The sequence below is a fragment of the Mastigoproctus giganteus genome, chromosome 12 (genome assembly GCF_048544385.1).
Source record: "Mastigoproctus giganteus isolate SK-2022 chromosome 12, ASM4854438v1, whole genome shotgun sequence".
Lineage (NCBI taxonomy): Eukaryota > Metazoa > Arthropoda > Arachnida > Uropygi > Thelyphonidae > Mastigoproctus > Mastigoproctus giganteus.
Window position 1 is genome coordinate 16,990,175 of NC_143586.1, and position 18,331 is coordinate 17,008,505.

Genomic DNA, 18,331 nt, shown 5'->3' on the forward strand with positions numbered 1-18,331 from the left:
AATTGAAGACTCAATTAAAAATGATTGAATTCAATTAAAAATTAATTTAAATAATTTAACATCAATTTTGCAAAATGATTTTTTTTCCTGAAGCTGACAATGCTTTTCGACTGTATGTCGTGATCACAAGAATGAAAATTAAGGGGCATGTGTGAGCATGAATCTTAAATAGGGATTATTTGTCTTCGTGCATGCCCGTAAAAGACACGAATCGGAGATTAGATATGGATGGTGAACATTTACAGAATTCTCATGTAATTTAATTTTGACAGTTTCTGCAATTAATAGTTTTGTATAATTACTTTGGATGCTAAGTATATTGGCCTCATTAAATGAAAATGTATGTTTTTCGTTAACGGCATGAAAGGCTAATTCTGACGCTGTTGAACGAGAAGCACAAACTTAGGCCACATGTTATTTAACATGAAAATTCAAAGGGAGCCGCGTGGATTCCTGATAAGATGAGTTGCAATCACCGCAAGAAATGTATACTGGGTCATTTATACACATTATGTGAATGAGGAAAGGACTGAGCGATTGTTTAGTATAGTGTCTAGTTTCTGTATTGGTCTGGCAACAATTTTAAATTCGGTATCTTTAAAGAATCTAAGTTGTTTGTGCCACCATTCAACATATGGGACAGAAATAAAGTATTTTTTGATGCTGCGATTGTTGGTTGTAGTTTTTTTGTATCTTGTTTTTTGTAGCATGTATCCTGATTTGGTTTATTGTAGCATACATTGAACAGTGGCACAAACAACTTAACAGATTCTTTAAAGATACCGAATTTTAAATTGTGGCCAGACCAATACAAAAATTACACACTATACTAAAAATCGCTCAGTCCTTTCCTCATTTGCAACACAAATAATTGACCTGGTATACATTTCTTGCAGTGATTGTGACTCATCTTATCAAGGATCAGTTCGTGCTTCTCATTCAGCAGCATCAGAATTAGCCTTTCCATGCCCTTAACGAAAAACATAATTTTTATTTAACGAGGTCAAAATACTTAACATCCAACGTAATTATACGAAACTATTAATTGCAGAAACTGTCAAAATTAAATTACATGAGAATTCTGTAAATGTTCGCCGTCCATATCTAATCTCTGATTTGTGGTCTTTTATGCACATGCATGAAGACAAATAATCCCTATTTAAGATTTATGCTCACACATACCCCGTAATTTTCATTCTTGTGATCACGATATACAGTCAAAGCATTGTCAGCTTCAGGAAGGAAAATCATTTTGCAAAATTGACGTAAAATTCTTTTAATTGCATTCAATCATTTAATTGTTTGTCTGTTTAATCATGTAATTTTCAATGTAATGTAATATTTTCAATTGTTTTCAATTTATTTTTTACTGTAATGTTATATTCATTTTAATTTCTGGAGAGTATCATATTGGGGTAACTTCACTTATTCTTTTGGAAATTCTAGTATTGTCATATGGAATAAATGACAGTTTTTTTTTTCTCCTCTTAGGTTTCCAACCCTTTGATCTGGAATCATTTTGGGGTGAAAGACTGCTGCAAAATATTAAACAGTCAACGTAACAAAAGTGTTGAAGTAGTTTGTCATTTATGAAAGGTTATTAGTGTGATAGCATTGGCAACTGCCAGAGTTAGGAAAGACATCAAGGGAGTGTGAGGTAGCTGCAGCATTCCACAGTTTTTGTCTGTGCACCTTTTACAACCTTTGGATTTTTCTTCGCCTCTGGCCCTGCATAGATTTTCATCAACTTGCTCATGGGATTGTCATAGACTTTCAGTATTGTCCCATGAAGTGAATCCTATTTTAGTAAACTATTGTCCATTTTGAAGCTATAGTCATTTTGGTACTATTTAAGTATGAAGAAGCATCACTATCAAAACAAAGTATATCTTTTGTACAGCTTATTGATGATTTTATAAGATGCCCTATGAATGGTTTGATTTATAAAGTATATTGATCATTGCTAATAAGTCAGAGACAGGATTTAGTAACAGACTGTGTTTAAGGTGCTCAGAAGTCATGAATGAAGAAAGAATTGTTAGTTATTGTTCATTCAGATCATGGACAGAATAAATTTGTTATTTAAAAAAAATTTTTTTTTTTTTTTGTTTATTGATATTATATAAAAAAAAAAGCTATGTTGGAAATAGCTGTGTTGCAAAATGTTCATAAAGATTATTCTAGCAAATGTTTTGAAATTATGTTATAAATGTTTAATTTATGGATTAATGTTTTAGAAACAAACTAATACCGAAAATTTTTTGTTGATATTATTTCAAACAAGTATCACCACATCTTGTCAGTAATCTCTGGAAATATCAGCAAATCAAAAACTTATGGACTGCAAACAGAGCACTATGCAACCTTATATCCTGGTAAAAAATTGACAAGATGTTCCAAAGTTGACTTAGAGGCATATATTCATCTGTACTACATGACAACTGGTTTGCCATATACACAAAAGTTTTGGAATTGTTTAAAAAAAAAAAATAAAAATATTTATATAATTATTGTAACTTATTAGTAAAGCTAGGCCTCCTGTAATTTTTGACTAAATGTTGCATGCATCCTTTTCTGCTGTATGCAAAATGGATACAGCAAAGAAGAGAGAGTTAAAAATAATAGAAATATATATTTTAGGTAGAGCTAGTCATTCTTGTACGAACTGATTTCTTATATATATTGGCATGATCCATTTCTATTTCACAGTTTCTAATAAGGACTTCTTTTTGGCAGTTGATTCTCTCTCTCTCTCCTCCCCTCTAAATATTTGACATACTGATAATTGTATAACTGAGTTTTATGGATGGTGTCCTCGATGCCAGTGACAAACGTGCTGTAACCTATTCAGTTACATGTGTACAGTCATTAATCTTCATGAGAGAGAGAGAGAGACTCTGGAGCAGTCCTGACATTAAATCTCATAACTGAAAGCAAACCAACTAAGAACTGAAATAAATGCCTTGGAAAAATTCACCTCAAAGATAGTGGTGATATTAAACTTAGCTGTTATCCACATAGTTGCATTACTAACTTGACAATACAAGTTATAAACATGAATGTTAATTATGAATTGGCATTTTTTTTTTGTGTGTCTGTTAATGTCCATCCTAAATTAACCATATTCTTCAATTACAGTATTGCACAGAAACTGATATCATTTTATGCAATATGCTTTTGGATTATGCATAGATATGAACACTGACAGATATTTTACAGCAGTTCATTGCTACCTGCATGTTAGCATGTTTCAGAATTTTAACAAGTAAGATGATTCTAAGAATTTCAACTTGCAGCTCTTTAAGGAATTAAAAGACAGCTTACTCTGCACAGGTTGAAGTGCTTAGATTTCACTATTCTCTGAGTAAAATGAGCCCATTAACATAGCTGCCAACTCCCTGGATTTACAATGGAGAATCCATCTTTTTTACTCGATTTGGTCCTTCTCTATTTTTGTCTTTTTGAAAAAATACAATTCATTCTCCATCTTTTTCTTTTCACAAAAATAATAATAAACCTATTGAAATTGGATTTAAATTTTGCAATCTGCTTATTTCATTAAGAAATTGGCCATCATGTATGCTGTTGTAGTCTACATTGCAAAATAGAACCACATGTGATAATAGCATTGTTCTCTATTTACTTGTATATTAAATGGACTGATGCCAAAGAAATACAATGTAAAATTTCAGAAGGCATATATGCAAGATTTTTCTTGTATTATAAAATCTGAAAAAAGGTAACGTGTGTCATATGTAGATATGATTTTCAGTTTCAAGCAGCAGAAAACACAATATAATCAGACATCTGCAAACAAATGAGTACAATGAACAAATGTGAAGTGCATAGAAAAAAAATACAAAAATAGATGCATTTCATGGTGACAGTGATGGGCAGAATGTTTATATGCTTCCCCTATCCCCATAGAACATAATCTTCCTCTGAGATAGCCAGGTGGGAAGGAACAGCAGTGCGTAGCACACGCTTCTTGATTAGACCGGGGTTCGAGCCCGTCACCACCAAATATGGAGGATGCAGAAAGGTCAGGGAAATGACCACCGCATATCCCGGAGAAATATGGCCTTAGTGTTGACCATGCCGGTGTGTTTTGCAGAAATTTTTCCTTATAGTGAAACAGCAAACAACAAAAACGACAGGCATTGTTAGTGAAATTTCACAGACATTAAAGTAGTAGTAATAGTTGTTAGTTCTAAAAAAAAATGGCCATTTTCGTTTGCTACAGATGGAAGCATTCAAAGCAGTTCCAAGCTATATCCCATTGGGCGACCTTTTGTAAAAAAAAAAAAAAGTCAGTCAAATCAAAAGCAGCTTGCTTTCCATGCCAGCACCAGAAGGGAACTGCATACGGCACCAACATTAATGAACTTCTGAACCAGAACACGTGGAGTCCCTTAAAAAAAAAAAAAAACTGTTTAGCACTTTGTGTTAATAATGCACTATGGTATGCCTAAAAAGAGTAGCAAGGATATTAAAAGAGATTGAGTACTTAATGGTAAGAGGTTGTCCTTGTCATTTTATTAATTTGTATGCCAGCAAAGGAGATTAGCATTAGTAGAGGCATTTGATGCAAGAAAGCAAGCTTATGCAGCATCAGCCAAAAAAAAAAAAAAACCCACTTCCACTTCACCCCTCTGTTCGTTCAAAATACCTGTCCAGCTGAGCCTTAAACTTATTAGGCTATCAACCTCCACCACAAGGGATGGAAGTCTGTTCCACCAACCAACCACCCGCTGGCTAAAGGCAAATTTCCGCACGTCTATCCTACATCTGTCTTTCCTCAATTTGAATTTATGCCCTCTCAGGTGATTTTTCTGAGCTAGAGGAAGAATCCCATCAGCATTGAGCATGCTTAAACCATTCAAGGCTTTATACACCTCTATCAGATCACCTCGCTGGTGCCTAGTCTCCAGACACTGTAATTTGCAAAACTTAAGCCTTTCTTCGTAAGAGCACCCCTTTGTTCCATTCACTAATCTTGTTGCCCTTCTCTGTACTCGTTCCAGCAGCTCTACATCCTTCTTGAAATGAGGCCTCCAGACCTGTATACAGTACTCTAGGTGTGGCCTGACCATCGCCTTATACAATGAAATAATCACCTCCTTATCCCTGCTGGAAAAATTCCTGTATATCATTGACAATACTCCATGAGCTACTCTTGCAGCCCGTCTGCACTGCTCAGAGAACTTCATATCTGCCTGCACAACCACCCCCAAGTCCCTTTCATTCTCTACCACTGTCAGTGTAGTACTACAGAGTTGATACGTTGCTCTGGGGTTGCTGTTTCCCATGTGTAGTACTTTACATTTGTCAATGTTAAACTTCATTTGCCACCTCTCAGCCCATCTGCTCAACCTTTTCAAGATCCTGTTGCAGCAGCATAGTGTCAGTAGTGTCCTTGACAACCCTGCCAACCTTTGTATCGTCTGCAAACTTGGACATTAAGCCCGATATACCATCATCAATATCATTTATAAATACAGAAAACAATGGACCCAACACTGAGCCCTGAGGGACTCCACTAATAACATCAGTCCACGATGAGCAGTGTCCATTGATTACCACTCTGTCTTCTCCCCCTCAACCATCCCTTTATCCATAGCAGCAATTTGCCTCCAATGTCACACTGCTCCAATTTGTGTAGCAGTCTTCCATGTGCAACAGTATCAAAAGCCTTTCTAAGATCCAAGTATATAATATCAAAGTTATTCCCTGCATCCAGTTCTTTTGTGACTGCATCATAGTATCCAATCAAGTTGGTCAGGCAAGACTTCCCCTTAAGAAAACCATGCTGTGTCTGAGCTATAACTGAAGTCTTGTCTAGATGATCCTGCAGTGCTTCTTTAACCAGTGCCTCCATTAATTTTCCTGGAACAGAAGTTAAGCTCACAGGTCTATAATTACTTGTGTCAGCCTTTGATCCTCCTTTGTGAATTGGGGTCACATTTGCACATTTCCAGTCTATGGGTACCTCCCCTGAGTCCAAGGAAGCTCTCATAATTATGGCTAAGGCTTTGCTTACTTCCTTTGCTGCCTCCTTTAATATAACTGGATAGATCCCATCCACCCTGGGTGCCTTTCTTGTGTTTATCTTCAACAGTTTCTCCTCCACTTTACTCCCAGTTATTTCAAGATTCTGTAGCTTACTGCTAGAGTTGAATACACCTCTGGCATTCCCCTCGCTGAATAACTCCTCATGTGTGAATGTCGATGCAAAATATTCATTTAGTTTGTTAGCTACCTGAGCAGGATCATCAACACTTGACCCATCAATATCAAGTGGACCAATCTGATTCATCCCCTTCCTTCTAGAGTTTACATAAGTAAAGAACTCTTTGCTGTTTTTCTTTGCATCCCTTGCCAAGGATTTCTCGTAATCTGCCTTTGCCTGCCTAACCTCCTTTGTAACTTGGTTGCATATCAACTTGTATCTATCATAGGCTTCTGTGTCATGTGTTAATTTGTATGTATCCCATGCATTTTTCTTCTCTGCCATATGCCTCATTAGTTCATCTGACATCCATTTTGGCCTAAACCTTGAACAATATTTCTTAGTTGGTATGTAAAGCCTAGTAGCTTCCAAGATAAGTTCTTTGAATGCTTCCCATTTTGAATTTGCTGTTGGTAACATCATCAGTTGGTCCCACTGTATAGAATTTAAATACTGTCTCAGTCCATCGTAGTCGCCTTTACAGAAGCAATAACCCTTCCCTTTACCCCTAATGGTAGTTACCTCTTTGAGTAAATCCCACTTCAGCACACTGTGATCACTGCCACCTAGTGGTTCATTTATCTGCAGATTCTTAATGCATGAAGAATCACTGCTGATAATCAAATCAAGAGTATTACTCCCTCTAGTTGCCTCCCGAACATGCTGATGTAGAAAACAATCATCCAATAAATCCACAAAAGCCCTGCTAGTGTGTGAGTAACCAGCCCCCAAATTCCAGTCAATATCTGGGAAATTAAAATCTCCCATTATAAGACACTCTGATTTACTGGCCCACTCTATTTCCCTGTACAGTTCCTTATTATACTCATCAGAGTCATTAGGCCTATAGCACACTCCTACTCTCAATTTTGATCTCCCAATGTTTATGTCACACCAAACTGACTCGACACTGCACTGTCCAGCGATGTCGACTGGCTTCACTTCCTTGGTTTTTATGTGTTTCTTAACTAATAGCATAACCCCTCCCCCCTTCCTATCCTGTCTATCCTTTCTGTAGACGTTGTACTCCCCAAATTGCAGTTCTGCATCCCTTATATCTGTGTGACACCACGTCTCTGATATCCCAACAATATCTGCCTTCGATGTTTTGAGCAATACCTCAAATTCATCAAATTTATTTACTAAACTCCTAGCATTGGTGTACACGCAAGTATACCTGCACCTGTTTCTATTCTTAGCTACCCTAACACAACCCATGTGTTTACTTGTACCGTAATGGCTCCCAGCAGTCTCTGAAATACCACGCATCTTGTTTTTCAGTCTTCTGCTCATTCTAATAGAAGCAGTGCAAGAATCTCTTTCACCTCTGCCAGTGGCTACTATCAATCTATTGGTCTTTGTCTCCCCCCAAGCTAGCAGTTTTCCGACCCACCTAACACTGCCTCGATAGCATCAGCAAATATTCTTGCACCCTTTCTATTTAAGTGTATCCCATCCCTGTAGAAGCAATCTCTCCTGTTAACAAGTACAGTCCAGGCTGAAAAAAATTCTACCCCTTGAGCCTTGCACAATCTTTCCAGGGCCGAATTGATCGACAAGGCTCTCATCATATACTCCCTCCTATCGTGTCTGGGCAGAATTGCAGACACTTTCAAATTCAACCCTAATTCTTGGCTTTTGTTCAACAGTGACCTGTACTTGTTAAGTAATTCTGCCGGTCTCCTACTCTTAATATTATTAGTGCCAACGTGTACAACTATATCACCTTTTGTGCCCTTAAAAGATGATATTCGCTCTACAACGTCATCAACCTTTGCCCCTGGCAGACATACCCTGGTCCTGTTCCACCTATCTTTTTTACAAAGCATGTTCCCCGTTTCCCTGACAATAGCCTGCATGCCTTCCTGCAAAAGTATGAATATTTGGTCTAAGTTTACTGCTATCTAGAAAGAAGTGCTAAAAATGAAAGCTTTAAATGATTTCAAGTGATGTATGCCAACTTGTGCACACTTTTCTTTGTGTTAATAGTTGGCCATCTGTGGTAGAATGTGTAACTAGCAGAACAGTGGCATCCTTTGATGAATCTATTTAAAAAAGAGGTTAGAAGTGGTGAGAACTTTTCAGTTGCCAAATTGGAAAAGTACATCAAGTGATTACTAGTGAGTGGCACTGATTCATGTTCAAATCCAGCTCATGATCCAAAACTTGTGAAAGAAGATAAATTGATGAACTCAAGAAAAAGAACTTCTGAATTTTAGACATTATCCTCACTTGTGCAGAAAGTCTGTTCCTGTTTCTCTTTTCTTCCTTGAATAAAACAGTTGCCTGTTTCTTTTAAATGTTACGAGAGTGTTGCAAGTCCCAACATAGCTCTTTAATCCAACATCTCTCTCATTCATGGACTGAGGTTGTTGCTCCTATATTATGCTGAAGAATGTTATGTGCCAATTTATTTTACCAACATTGTTTAATCTTCCACTTCCATTTTTAAAATTGATTACCATAACAGACTAAACCAGAAGGACAATTCTGACTTGGGCATAGGCATTTCTACTGCCGTGATCACACAATGGTTCTTGATTGGGAATTGACAAATGCACAAGGAAGCTTGAAATATAACAAATTATCTGAAGTTATGCTTGGAATTTTAAGTTTCTCATAGTGGTGCTCAGTGTCAACCAGGTAAGAAAAATAAAAACTGAAATTAGATCTTTGCTTTCTGGCAGAGCTTTGGAATTGCTCCTGACAGCCAAGTCCAGAAAGCAGGGCCATTGTTATGAACAAAACTTTGACTTAACATATCTGAAGAGGGCAAAGGCTGTAACAGTATCTTAAAAGAATCAAACTCAGGTGATGTTTCATGAGTATCCAAATAGAAATCCACAGACAGAAAAATATTTAGTAAGTTATTGTTTAAAAGCTTGCTATACTGGGTAAATAAATATCTAATGGCTGTATATTGTCCTTGAAATTTAATTTCTTGTGCAACATGGACTTTAACCTTCTGCTTTTACCAAAAATTCTGGGAAGCACTCTAGCTTGTTGCAAAAAAAAAAAAAAAAACAAACACAACCCTATTTTTTGCTGTTTTAGCTCTAAAAACCTATTTTCCTTCTTGCTTACAAGTGCCCGATCTCCAGCTTTTTGAAAGCTAAAAGTTGGTAGCTATGCTTTAACATATTTGCTGCCATCTACATTTGAGAGAGCCCATTCAGTGTGTCATCATTTTCAGAATGTTGAGAAATGACAAACAAAAAAAAAAATAATAATAATAATAATAGTACCAAATCCTCAATATTCCAAAAATTCATAAATAATGTTGAAAAGTAAGTGTGGAATTCATAGTTAAAAGCAAATACTTACTTTTGGGCTGAGCTGTAAATTAGAATAAAACTCAAAAAACAAAAATGTGTACCAAGCTATAAACAAAAATGAATCAATAATATTAATAGCACGTAGTTCAATCAGAATCGAGCCAACAGAATTGAGCAGTTCATATCATGTGCCTTTATTTTTACACCACTCATATGTTAACTGCTTAAGAACAGTTGCCTATATGCATTGGATGCAGAGAGTGTTAAGCATTTACCCTAAATTTTAGATTTTTATAGATTAATTTTCTCTCTCTCTCATCATTCATAGAATTTCTCTTAAAGGCCTTTGCATGAAGTGACTCCAATTTTAAATAATCAGTGGTTGACATTTATGAAATTTTCTTCTTGAATGCCCCACCCCCCTCTCCAGCCAATAATCATGTCTAGTTTGTAATATTAAATATCATAAACCAAACGTCATGTAATATATGACATTTTATATAGTTGTGAAATTAGTCAAAAAAAAAAAAAAAAAAAAAAAGACAAGACAACTTTTATTCACATTCATTTCTGTTTATTACCAATTTCTGGAACTTTAATGCAACTGGATTAAAGTTCCAGAAATTGTAAGCAAGCTGCAAAACCATATGACATACAATTAAAATTATTCCATATATCTTTCTAGAAAAATTTGCTATTATAACATACTTTTTTTTTTCTTTGTGCATGATAAAAGTTATGTGGTATTCTTTTTTGACAATAATTTGTAAGTTTATATTGCAACTTCTAATGGACATTTAAAAAAAAAAAAAAAAAAATTATAAAGCATTATGAATAGCATGCATTTTTTTTCCTTTGCAAGTAATGCAGACAGTTTCAGAATTTTCTATTTGCAGTTAATTTTTCAGTTAGCTTCAAATAGATAATTCTACTTGAAATTAAAAATTAAACTTTTTCATTTTGATGCTTAAACAGTTTTGATTTGGAGTAATTTTTTCTTTTTAAACCCCCTCTTCTTTTTCCATTTCATTTGGACTGTGATTAGTCTGGGAAAATATGGCTTGGGTGAAATTTACTTCAGATTCCAGTTTTCTAAATACTGTATGTATGTGCAGAAAACTTCTATTGTACAGTAATCACTAATTTAAGATTAGTGACTCTTCCTCTGTCTGTCTTCCTTTAATTATATATACAAAATTTTACTTCAAGTTTTTGGAAGTGATATGTATTGTTTGAAGGGTAAACATCCTGACAGATAGAGCATTATCTTTAGTGTTACTGTTTTTGCCTTTTGCTTTGTACTGCCATTTTTTAGCATAATCTAAAGAAATATATCTTTCAGTTTCCAGTACTGTCCAGGACAATTGCTGTTACTGCTTTGTTTTATATTTATTTATTACATAAAATGGTCTGTTGTCTCAATTATCATTATTACTCAAGAAACAGTTTCTTGTTAGAATTTTCATATTCTTAATTTTTTTGTAAAACTTGGATATAATTTTATTTATTTAATTAAATTTAAATTAATAATTTTATTATTAATAATTTCACCCCTTGAATGTCCAGCAGGCCAGAAGAGATATACACTCCAAAACCAAAGTTTTGTTGTGCTAAAAATAATTTTGACTTGAAAGAAATTAAAAACACTGTTACACCATGTTATAGTTTTAAATGGTTATTGAAGTGAATTACACCACTTTGCACTTAATACTTTAGGAATGTTTTGAGCTTAAACTGAACCCCACCAACAGGCCAAAATTCTGGAGTTTGTCTACTTCAAGTGTCCCCCCCCCCCCCAAGAATTCATGCACGATGAAGGGTTCAGTTGAACCTTGAAACTTTACCAAAGTATTAATAAATAAATAAATTTTCTGTTTACACTCCAGGACGACCAAACGGTCAGAGGAGTTCACAAGATAGACAGAATACAAGAAACAGCACCGTATTCAGCAGTATTAGATGTGAATTTATGTGATTCACTTCAATAAACATTTAAAACTCACATGGTATAACAGGTTTTTTATTTATTTAAATCACAATAATTATCCACATATTGTCTCCCCCTTACATAAAATTAATTTTAAATAAATAAAAAAATTAAAAAAAAAACAAAAATAATTTTACTAAAAAAATTAATAATTATTGCAATTTATTAGGCAAATATCAAGTTTTGGTGTACTAAATGCAGAATTCAAAAAACCAAAAACTTGTATTTTTCAGAAAATAAAAAGAAATCATTGGATCTGTTGTTGGGTCCTACACTGCAATGTTTGCTATGATCAGGGCATTGCCATGTTAAAATACACTGCGTTTTGCCACCTTTAGGTTGTAAACTATGTGAAGTGAAATTTGATACACATTATCTAGACGATGCAGAAATGAAATGCACAAAAAATTAAAATAATAAAAAAAAAAAGTGACATGACTAGTGATGCATATCAACGGCGCCTCCGTAGCCAGGTGGGAAGGAGCAGCAGTGCGTAGCACATGCTTCTTGATTAGACCGGGGTTCGAGCCCGTCACCACCAAATATGGAGAATGCAGAAAGGTCAGGAAATGACCACCGCATATCCTGGAGCAATATGGCCTTAGTTGCTAGTGCTCCAAAAAAAAAAAAAGTGATGCATATTTTAAGCAAGCAAAAATTAATGTAGTACAGTAAATGAAAGATTGTGCTGTTACTGGTAAAATTTTTACCAAAATAATAGTAATGCCTTGGCCCTGCTTTGGGAGTATCAGTATCCTTCACTTAGCACTCTCAATGAAGTTCATAAAAACTGCTAAGTGAATCCATTAAGTCCACAGAAAATAATGTAAATAATTTTAATGGTTTAGCATGACTGGTTTTCTACTTGGTTGACTGTTTTAACTGGTTGGCTAGCATTCGTGACTGATTTTAAGGTGAGGTTTACCTATGTAATAATATTAAATGCAACAGAAACATTTAAACCTTTAAATATAAGCTTTAAAAATCATGTAAGGAAACACATGAAGAAGAAAATGCAGGTAAGTTACTTTAAAATTATGGAACTTTATATAATTATCAGATGATGATACTATGCTATATACTACTGAAAGCAACTCCTCTCAGGCATACAGCAGTTTTATAAACACTTCAATAAAAGCCACTGAACGGGCACTTCCTCTGCCATAACACCACCATCAATAGGCTGCATAAAAAGTGTATATGAGAAAATGGTTTATGTGGTCACTTCAATATATTTTATCTCTCAAAGCATTGAATGACTGGCATTTGACAGACATGAACACAGGAAACTTGTTCTAGTATTAACAGCACAGAAAATAAAATTTTAACAGATGTAAACTACTATAGGCACAAAAAATAACTTGAACACTAAACAGACACCGATTTCTCACAGTTAATCTTTAGAATGTGGTATACACTTTCATTGGTAGGATTGAATGGTGCGATACAGTGATGAGCAGTGATTAGTTTTAATGGCTGCTAATTTCCACTAGTCTGTGTTACAGTTAATGCATTTTTCAGCTGCCAGGAATGCAATGTATAGGTGGGTGACATCAGTGCAGTTATTCCATTTTTTCCTATTTTCTTAAACTGATCAAGTTACTGAGCAAATGAAAGTCAAGTAAAAAAAAAAAAGTTTAGAACATGATCCCAGTTCCAATCGATTGCCAAGGTGTGGTGTGATGAGGGGCAGGCCTAGCTCCTCCCTCCCTCCCTATGCTTTAATAGACTGCTTAGTTTGGATTAGAGTGAATGCTGTTTTTCAAACGACTAAAGCTGCCAGGAATACAATGTTCCAGCTGGCAGACCTAACCTTTGTTTTTAGTAGACTTTCAATTTCAGTAGCTCCCCCACCACTGAATTAAAATTGAAAAATCATTTTCTGAGTTTAATTCAGTGGTAAGGAGGTACTCTGTACAAAAGATTAACCCAGGTCGGATTCAGGGAATTCGATGTCCCAGCCAACGGCCTCTGCTTTTAATTTTGGTACCCCCCCCTCCCCACCATTGGATTAAAAGTGGGAAAGGTTTTTCTCTAATCTTTAGTATACGGCAAAGGGGGGGGAGGTACTGTATACTAAAGATTAACCTGATAAATGGAACATACTAACCTACATACATATTCCAATTAAAAAAAAAAAAAAAAAAAAAAAGCAGTAAATTATGCACAGGACTAGACCTTCCAATCACTGTCAGGAAAGCAATGGGTAGCAGGAACGAGGCCTGTCCATCATTGCTCGCAACAATCAACCAGAACTGCGATCATATTCTAAAGATTAACTGTAAAAGAAAAAAAAAAGTCAAGTTACCTTATGCTACTATTTGGGAGGGATTCGAGCAGAATATACACGCTCTGTAATCTTTAATATACCATACCCACTCCATCTGTGCATACCCTCTAATGTGTGTAATTCTTCCCTTAAATTTATTCAAACCACTTCCAACAATAGTGCAGGTTGTTTCAATAATGAATTTTTGACAGAAATTTTTGCACATTATCCCTTCAATCATCCTTTTTCAATTGAGGTTTATGTTGCCCTGTGTGTATTGTTCAAGGAAGAGTTAAAAATAACATCATTTACTCAGCCCTCATGAGTAGAACAGTTGGTAGGATTGTCCTCCTCACCACACCACATGGTAAAGACCTGAGATGGAGTCCTGTCAATGACAGAAGGAATTTTTATGGGCCTTTTTCACATCTTGGTTAGTTAGGTGAGGATAGCATTCTTTTTTCTCCTGGAAACTCGGGGTTTTTGTTCAGCAAACAGAAAATCCACCTCAGAACACACGCAATTTACAGACAGTATACACGGAGCAATATGGCCTTAATCAGTGATGCTCCTAAAACAAAAGTTTATTCAACCCATTTAAACCCTTAAGTACTTAGTCTCCTTGTAAGTGCCTAGTTTCCAAATGCTGCAATTTGCAGAACCAGTCTTATATGGTAAGAGTAGTGATAATATACACTGTCCTACTCTTGGCACGCCTTAACTATATTATTCCCTGAACAGCCCACCTTCACAAAGCCGGAAGAAAACAGATTTTTGGTATGAGTAAGATAACATGCCTAGAATTATCGATTGTCCTGTTTAGGAGTGCTTTTACCAGAAGTTTGCAATTCAATTCATTCTCCTGAGTTCATCGATTTGCCTTCTTTCAAAACTTTTGGTTCACGAATTGGATTTCAACATGAATTCAGTTCATGAACCAAAAGACTGCTAATGTGCACATTTCAAAATTTTTTTTTTTTTTTTTTTTTTGCTTTAGCAGCATGCATCAACTGAAATTTTTTAAATCTATCTTTCCTTTTTGCACTCCATTCTAGATAGCAGTAAATGTCTACCAAATATTCCTACTTTCAAGGAAGGCATGCAGATCCATTTTCTGCACACAAATAAAATGACAAGGCAAGCCTGTTACTAACAAGTGCTCAATTTCCTCTTTTAATATCCTTGCTACTCCAGATTTTAGGCCTACTATAGTACGTTATTAAGACCAAGTGCCAGAATTTTTTAAAAGGAATCCTACATGCTTTATGATTGTTCAGAAATTCAAGTGTTGTACCTGCTAAAATTTCCATCAAATGCTAGCACTGAAAACAAGGTGTATCCTGAATTTTTATAAAAGGTCACCATAATGGAATATAGCTTAGAATCACCTTGAATGTTTCCACCTGTAGTTATCAAAAGTGGTTCATTTGATGTGAAAACATTTTTGGCGGTGCCTACTAAATTTTTCAGACTGAAGTAAAACTGATTGATAATGAAAATGAGAGACAGAAATGATGTCACTTCCTAAATGATGCTAACTCAGCCACTAATGTTGATTCAGTAGGGTAAGTACTGGGCATGAGCATTAAACATTACATTGTTCACACCAAACATTTCGGACTGAAGTAAAACCAGTTAACGAAAATGCAATATGGAAATGATGCCAACTCAGTCACTAATGATTCTGTTGAGTAGTGGGCGTGAGGATAAAATCTTTCATAACTTTGGTTCTGGCTGTTTGATTTTAAAATTTTAAATGGCTTTGATTTTCGTCAAAGATGTTTTCACATAAAATAAACCTCTCTCGTGCATACAGGGTACACAGTTTTTTTTTTTTTTAATATGAAACATCTATAGTGGCACCAAATAATGGAAGTGTAATGCAAATGTTGTGGTCAAATATTTGTATTGTTGCAATCATACTTCTTTAGTTTTTCCACACTTTCACAATCAAGACTACATCGGTGTGACAATGTAGCCTCAATGTCAAAATCATACTTCCTGCTGCAGCAACTATGATTGTGATGTCATACTATTCTACTAAGGGATTTCGCTAACCTCTTCCAAGCCCAGGATATTACATAAAACATCTTTCGTGCATACAGGGTACACACAATTTAATATATATATATATATTTTTTTTTTTTTTTTTCAGAGCAATCACTACCTCATTTTCCTGTCCATGCAGTTGTCCTAACAATGCTTTGTTTTTGTTCTTCCACAACCATATTTTTTCTGCTATTGGCAACATATTGTAGCTTCATAATCAGCACAACTCAGAGAAAGATGCAAATAAACATTCTGCATGTATGTCAATCACTGAAATGTTGAAATCAGCCACTAAGAAATGCAATGTTTCTGCATTTAGACTGATATCAACAAGGGATAGAAGGAAAAATGTCAAAATTTGTAGATGAAGTAAAGATGGGTAGTTTCTGCCAAGCAGTGCTCCTTCTGGATGATGAACAGACTGCAAATATGGTCAGAGAAGTGGCTGGTATGTTTCAATGCAGCTAAATACAAGGTGTTACATGTGAAGAATAGCAGTAAGACCTAAATAAATAATACACTTGGCAGGGTTGAATTAAAAACAGTACAGGAAAGGAATCTGGGGTTACAATAGGGGTGTGGATATGAAGTTTTCTGAAAAATGTAAACAGGCAGCCAGGAAAGCCCATGGTGTCCTATCGATGATTTATAAAACTTTATCCTGTATAGGAAGGTTGTAATCCCACTGTATAAGGCAGTGTGCCGCAAACTTTTCTGAAGCTGTATATCTATAAATAATACTATATGTATTCTGATTAGAAATTGACAACTGAGAACTTTTGTACCTATTGTAAGAAATTAACTACGTTATTTACTCCTAATTATAGTTTTAATGTATGCTTTTAATGCTACTCATTGTTATATTTCACAATATGCTATTTTTACTGAAACACAATGTTGTACATGTGGGACAGCAAATTATTTTTTGTGAGTATCCAACACTTGCTTTCTAAAGTTATGTATATTTATCCTTCCAGTGTTTCTCATTTTGTCGCCGAGCTGACCAAAATAAGATGCCGTTTGTTAAAGTCAAATACGTACATGCTGTTCCTTAAGAGTGTAAGGATTAGCAAAACATATCCAGTCTTTTATTTTCTTGGCTTGTTTTGATATTTGGCCCTGTTTGTCCATGCTACTTTAACTTGATTCCTGTGCTGATGCCACTTCCATGGCAGGACGAGTTAAGGGCTTTGTAACTAAAGTGCACAAAGTGAATCCTGACATATGATGTGACCAGTGTCTTATTCACCATGAAGCCGTTGTTGACAAGTCTTTGCCATGTGCCCTGAAAGTTGTGCTGGATGAAGTAGTAAAAGTTGTTAACTTCATCAAATCATGGCTCCTCAATTTGTAGATTTTTTCTGTTTTGTGCAAGGAAATGGGATCTGAACACACCACACTCCTGCTACACACAGAAGCATGGTGGTTATCATGTGGTAAATCATTAATGCACCTTTATGAACTTAAGGAGGAGGAGGTACGGACATTTTTAACAGCTGAGGGGCATGAGTATGCAGTTATTTGCAGATGATGAATGGGTGACTAAGTTGGCATATCCTGATATTTTTGTTCATATGAATGAGCTGAACCGAAAAATGCAAGACAAGAACGAAAATCTTTTTACAAGTATGGATAAGATTCAAGGCTTTCAGAATAAGCTAGATTTGTGGGTCAAACGCATTGCAAATGCGTTGTTTGAGATGTTCCAAACTGTATGGCTGCTTGCTGTTGGTAATAAGGTAGTTATGGAATTCATTAAAGAACATTTAGATAACTTGCAGCAAAAGTTCAAGGATTATTTTGGAGAGAGTTGAAGATTTCAACTGGCTTCGTGATCCATTTGTTGTGGGTGCAAAATCTCTTCCGATGAATGTACAAGAGGAACTAACAGATATGAAGGCAGACAGAACACTGCGATTAAAACATTGTGAAGTGCAGTTGGGCACATTTTGGTTGTCAATAAGGAAGGAATACCGGGCTAGTTCCAAGATGGCAATAAATGTGTTATTACCATTTTCAACTACATATTTGTGTGAACTAGGCTTTTTGACTTTGACTGAAATTAAAACATCAAAGAGGGAGAGACTCAGATCCATTTTTTTTTTTTTTTTTGCCAGTGCAACAAAAGCTTGTGGCTTCCTTGCACTATATGGCAAATACTATTACTATTAGTAGTGTCAAATGATGTAGAAAATGAAGCTAAATCAGCCAAGCCAAAAAAAAAAAAAAAAAACTGCCTGTTGCCTCTAATTTGTCTAATTCACCTTTAAATTTTTTCAAACTACCCACTCCCATGACACCATATGGTATTTTGTTTCAGCTATCACTCTCTTGCTTAGTGCAAATTTTTGTACGTATATTGCCTGCAGCCATCCTTTTTTCAATTTACATTCCTCTGTGTCCATCACCTAAAAAAGGAGTAAGGATACCAAAAGCATTTTAATTTACTTAATCCACTTTAAGCCTTGAACACCTTAATCAAGTCTCCTCACAGGTGGCAGCATGTTCTGCAAATTTACAGA

The 18,331-nt window shown here is 35.4% G+C and overlaps 1 protein-coding gene across 2 annotated transcripts in view; it reads left to right on the top strand.

Moving 5' to 3' along the window:
* The window catches only part of LOC150076733 (MAPK regulated corepressor interacting protein 2-like), a 94,994-nt gene extending 78,167 nt beyond the window's left edge, over positions 1-16,827 (top strand). The window contains exon 6 of one of the 2 annotated variants that reach the window (XM_090386189.1): positions 16,787-16,827. In XM_090386189.1, the coding sequence (XP_090242315.1) occupies positions 16,787-16,812 (26 nt within the window). In that variant the 3' untranslated portion in view covers positions 16,813-16,827. Of the gene's footprint in view, positions 1-1,491; positions 2,037-16,786 lie in introns of those variants that run through there. The other variant, XM_090386188.1, reaches the window with a different exon arrangement.
* Positions 16,828-18,331: the final 1,504 nt, after the last annotated feature.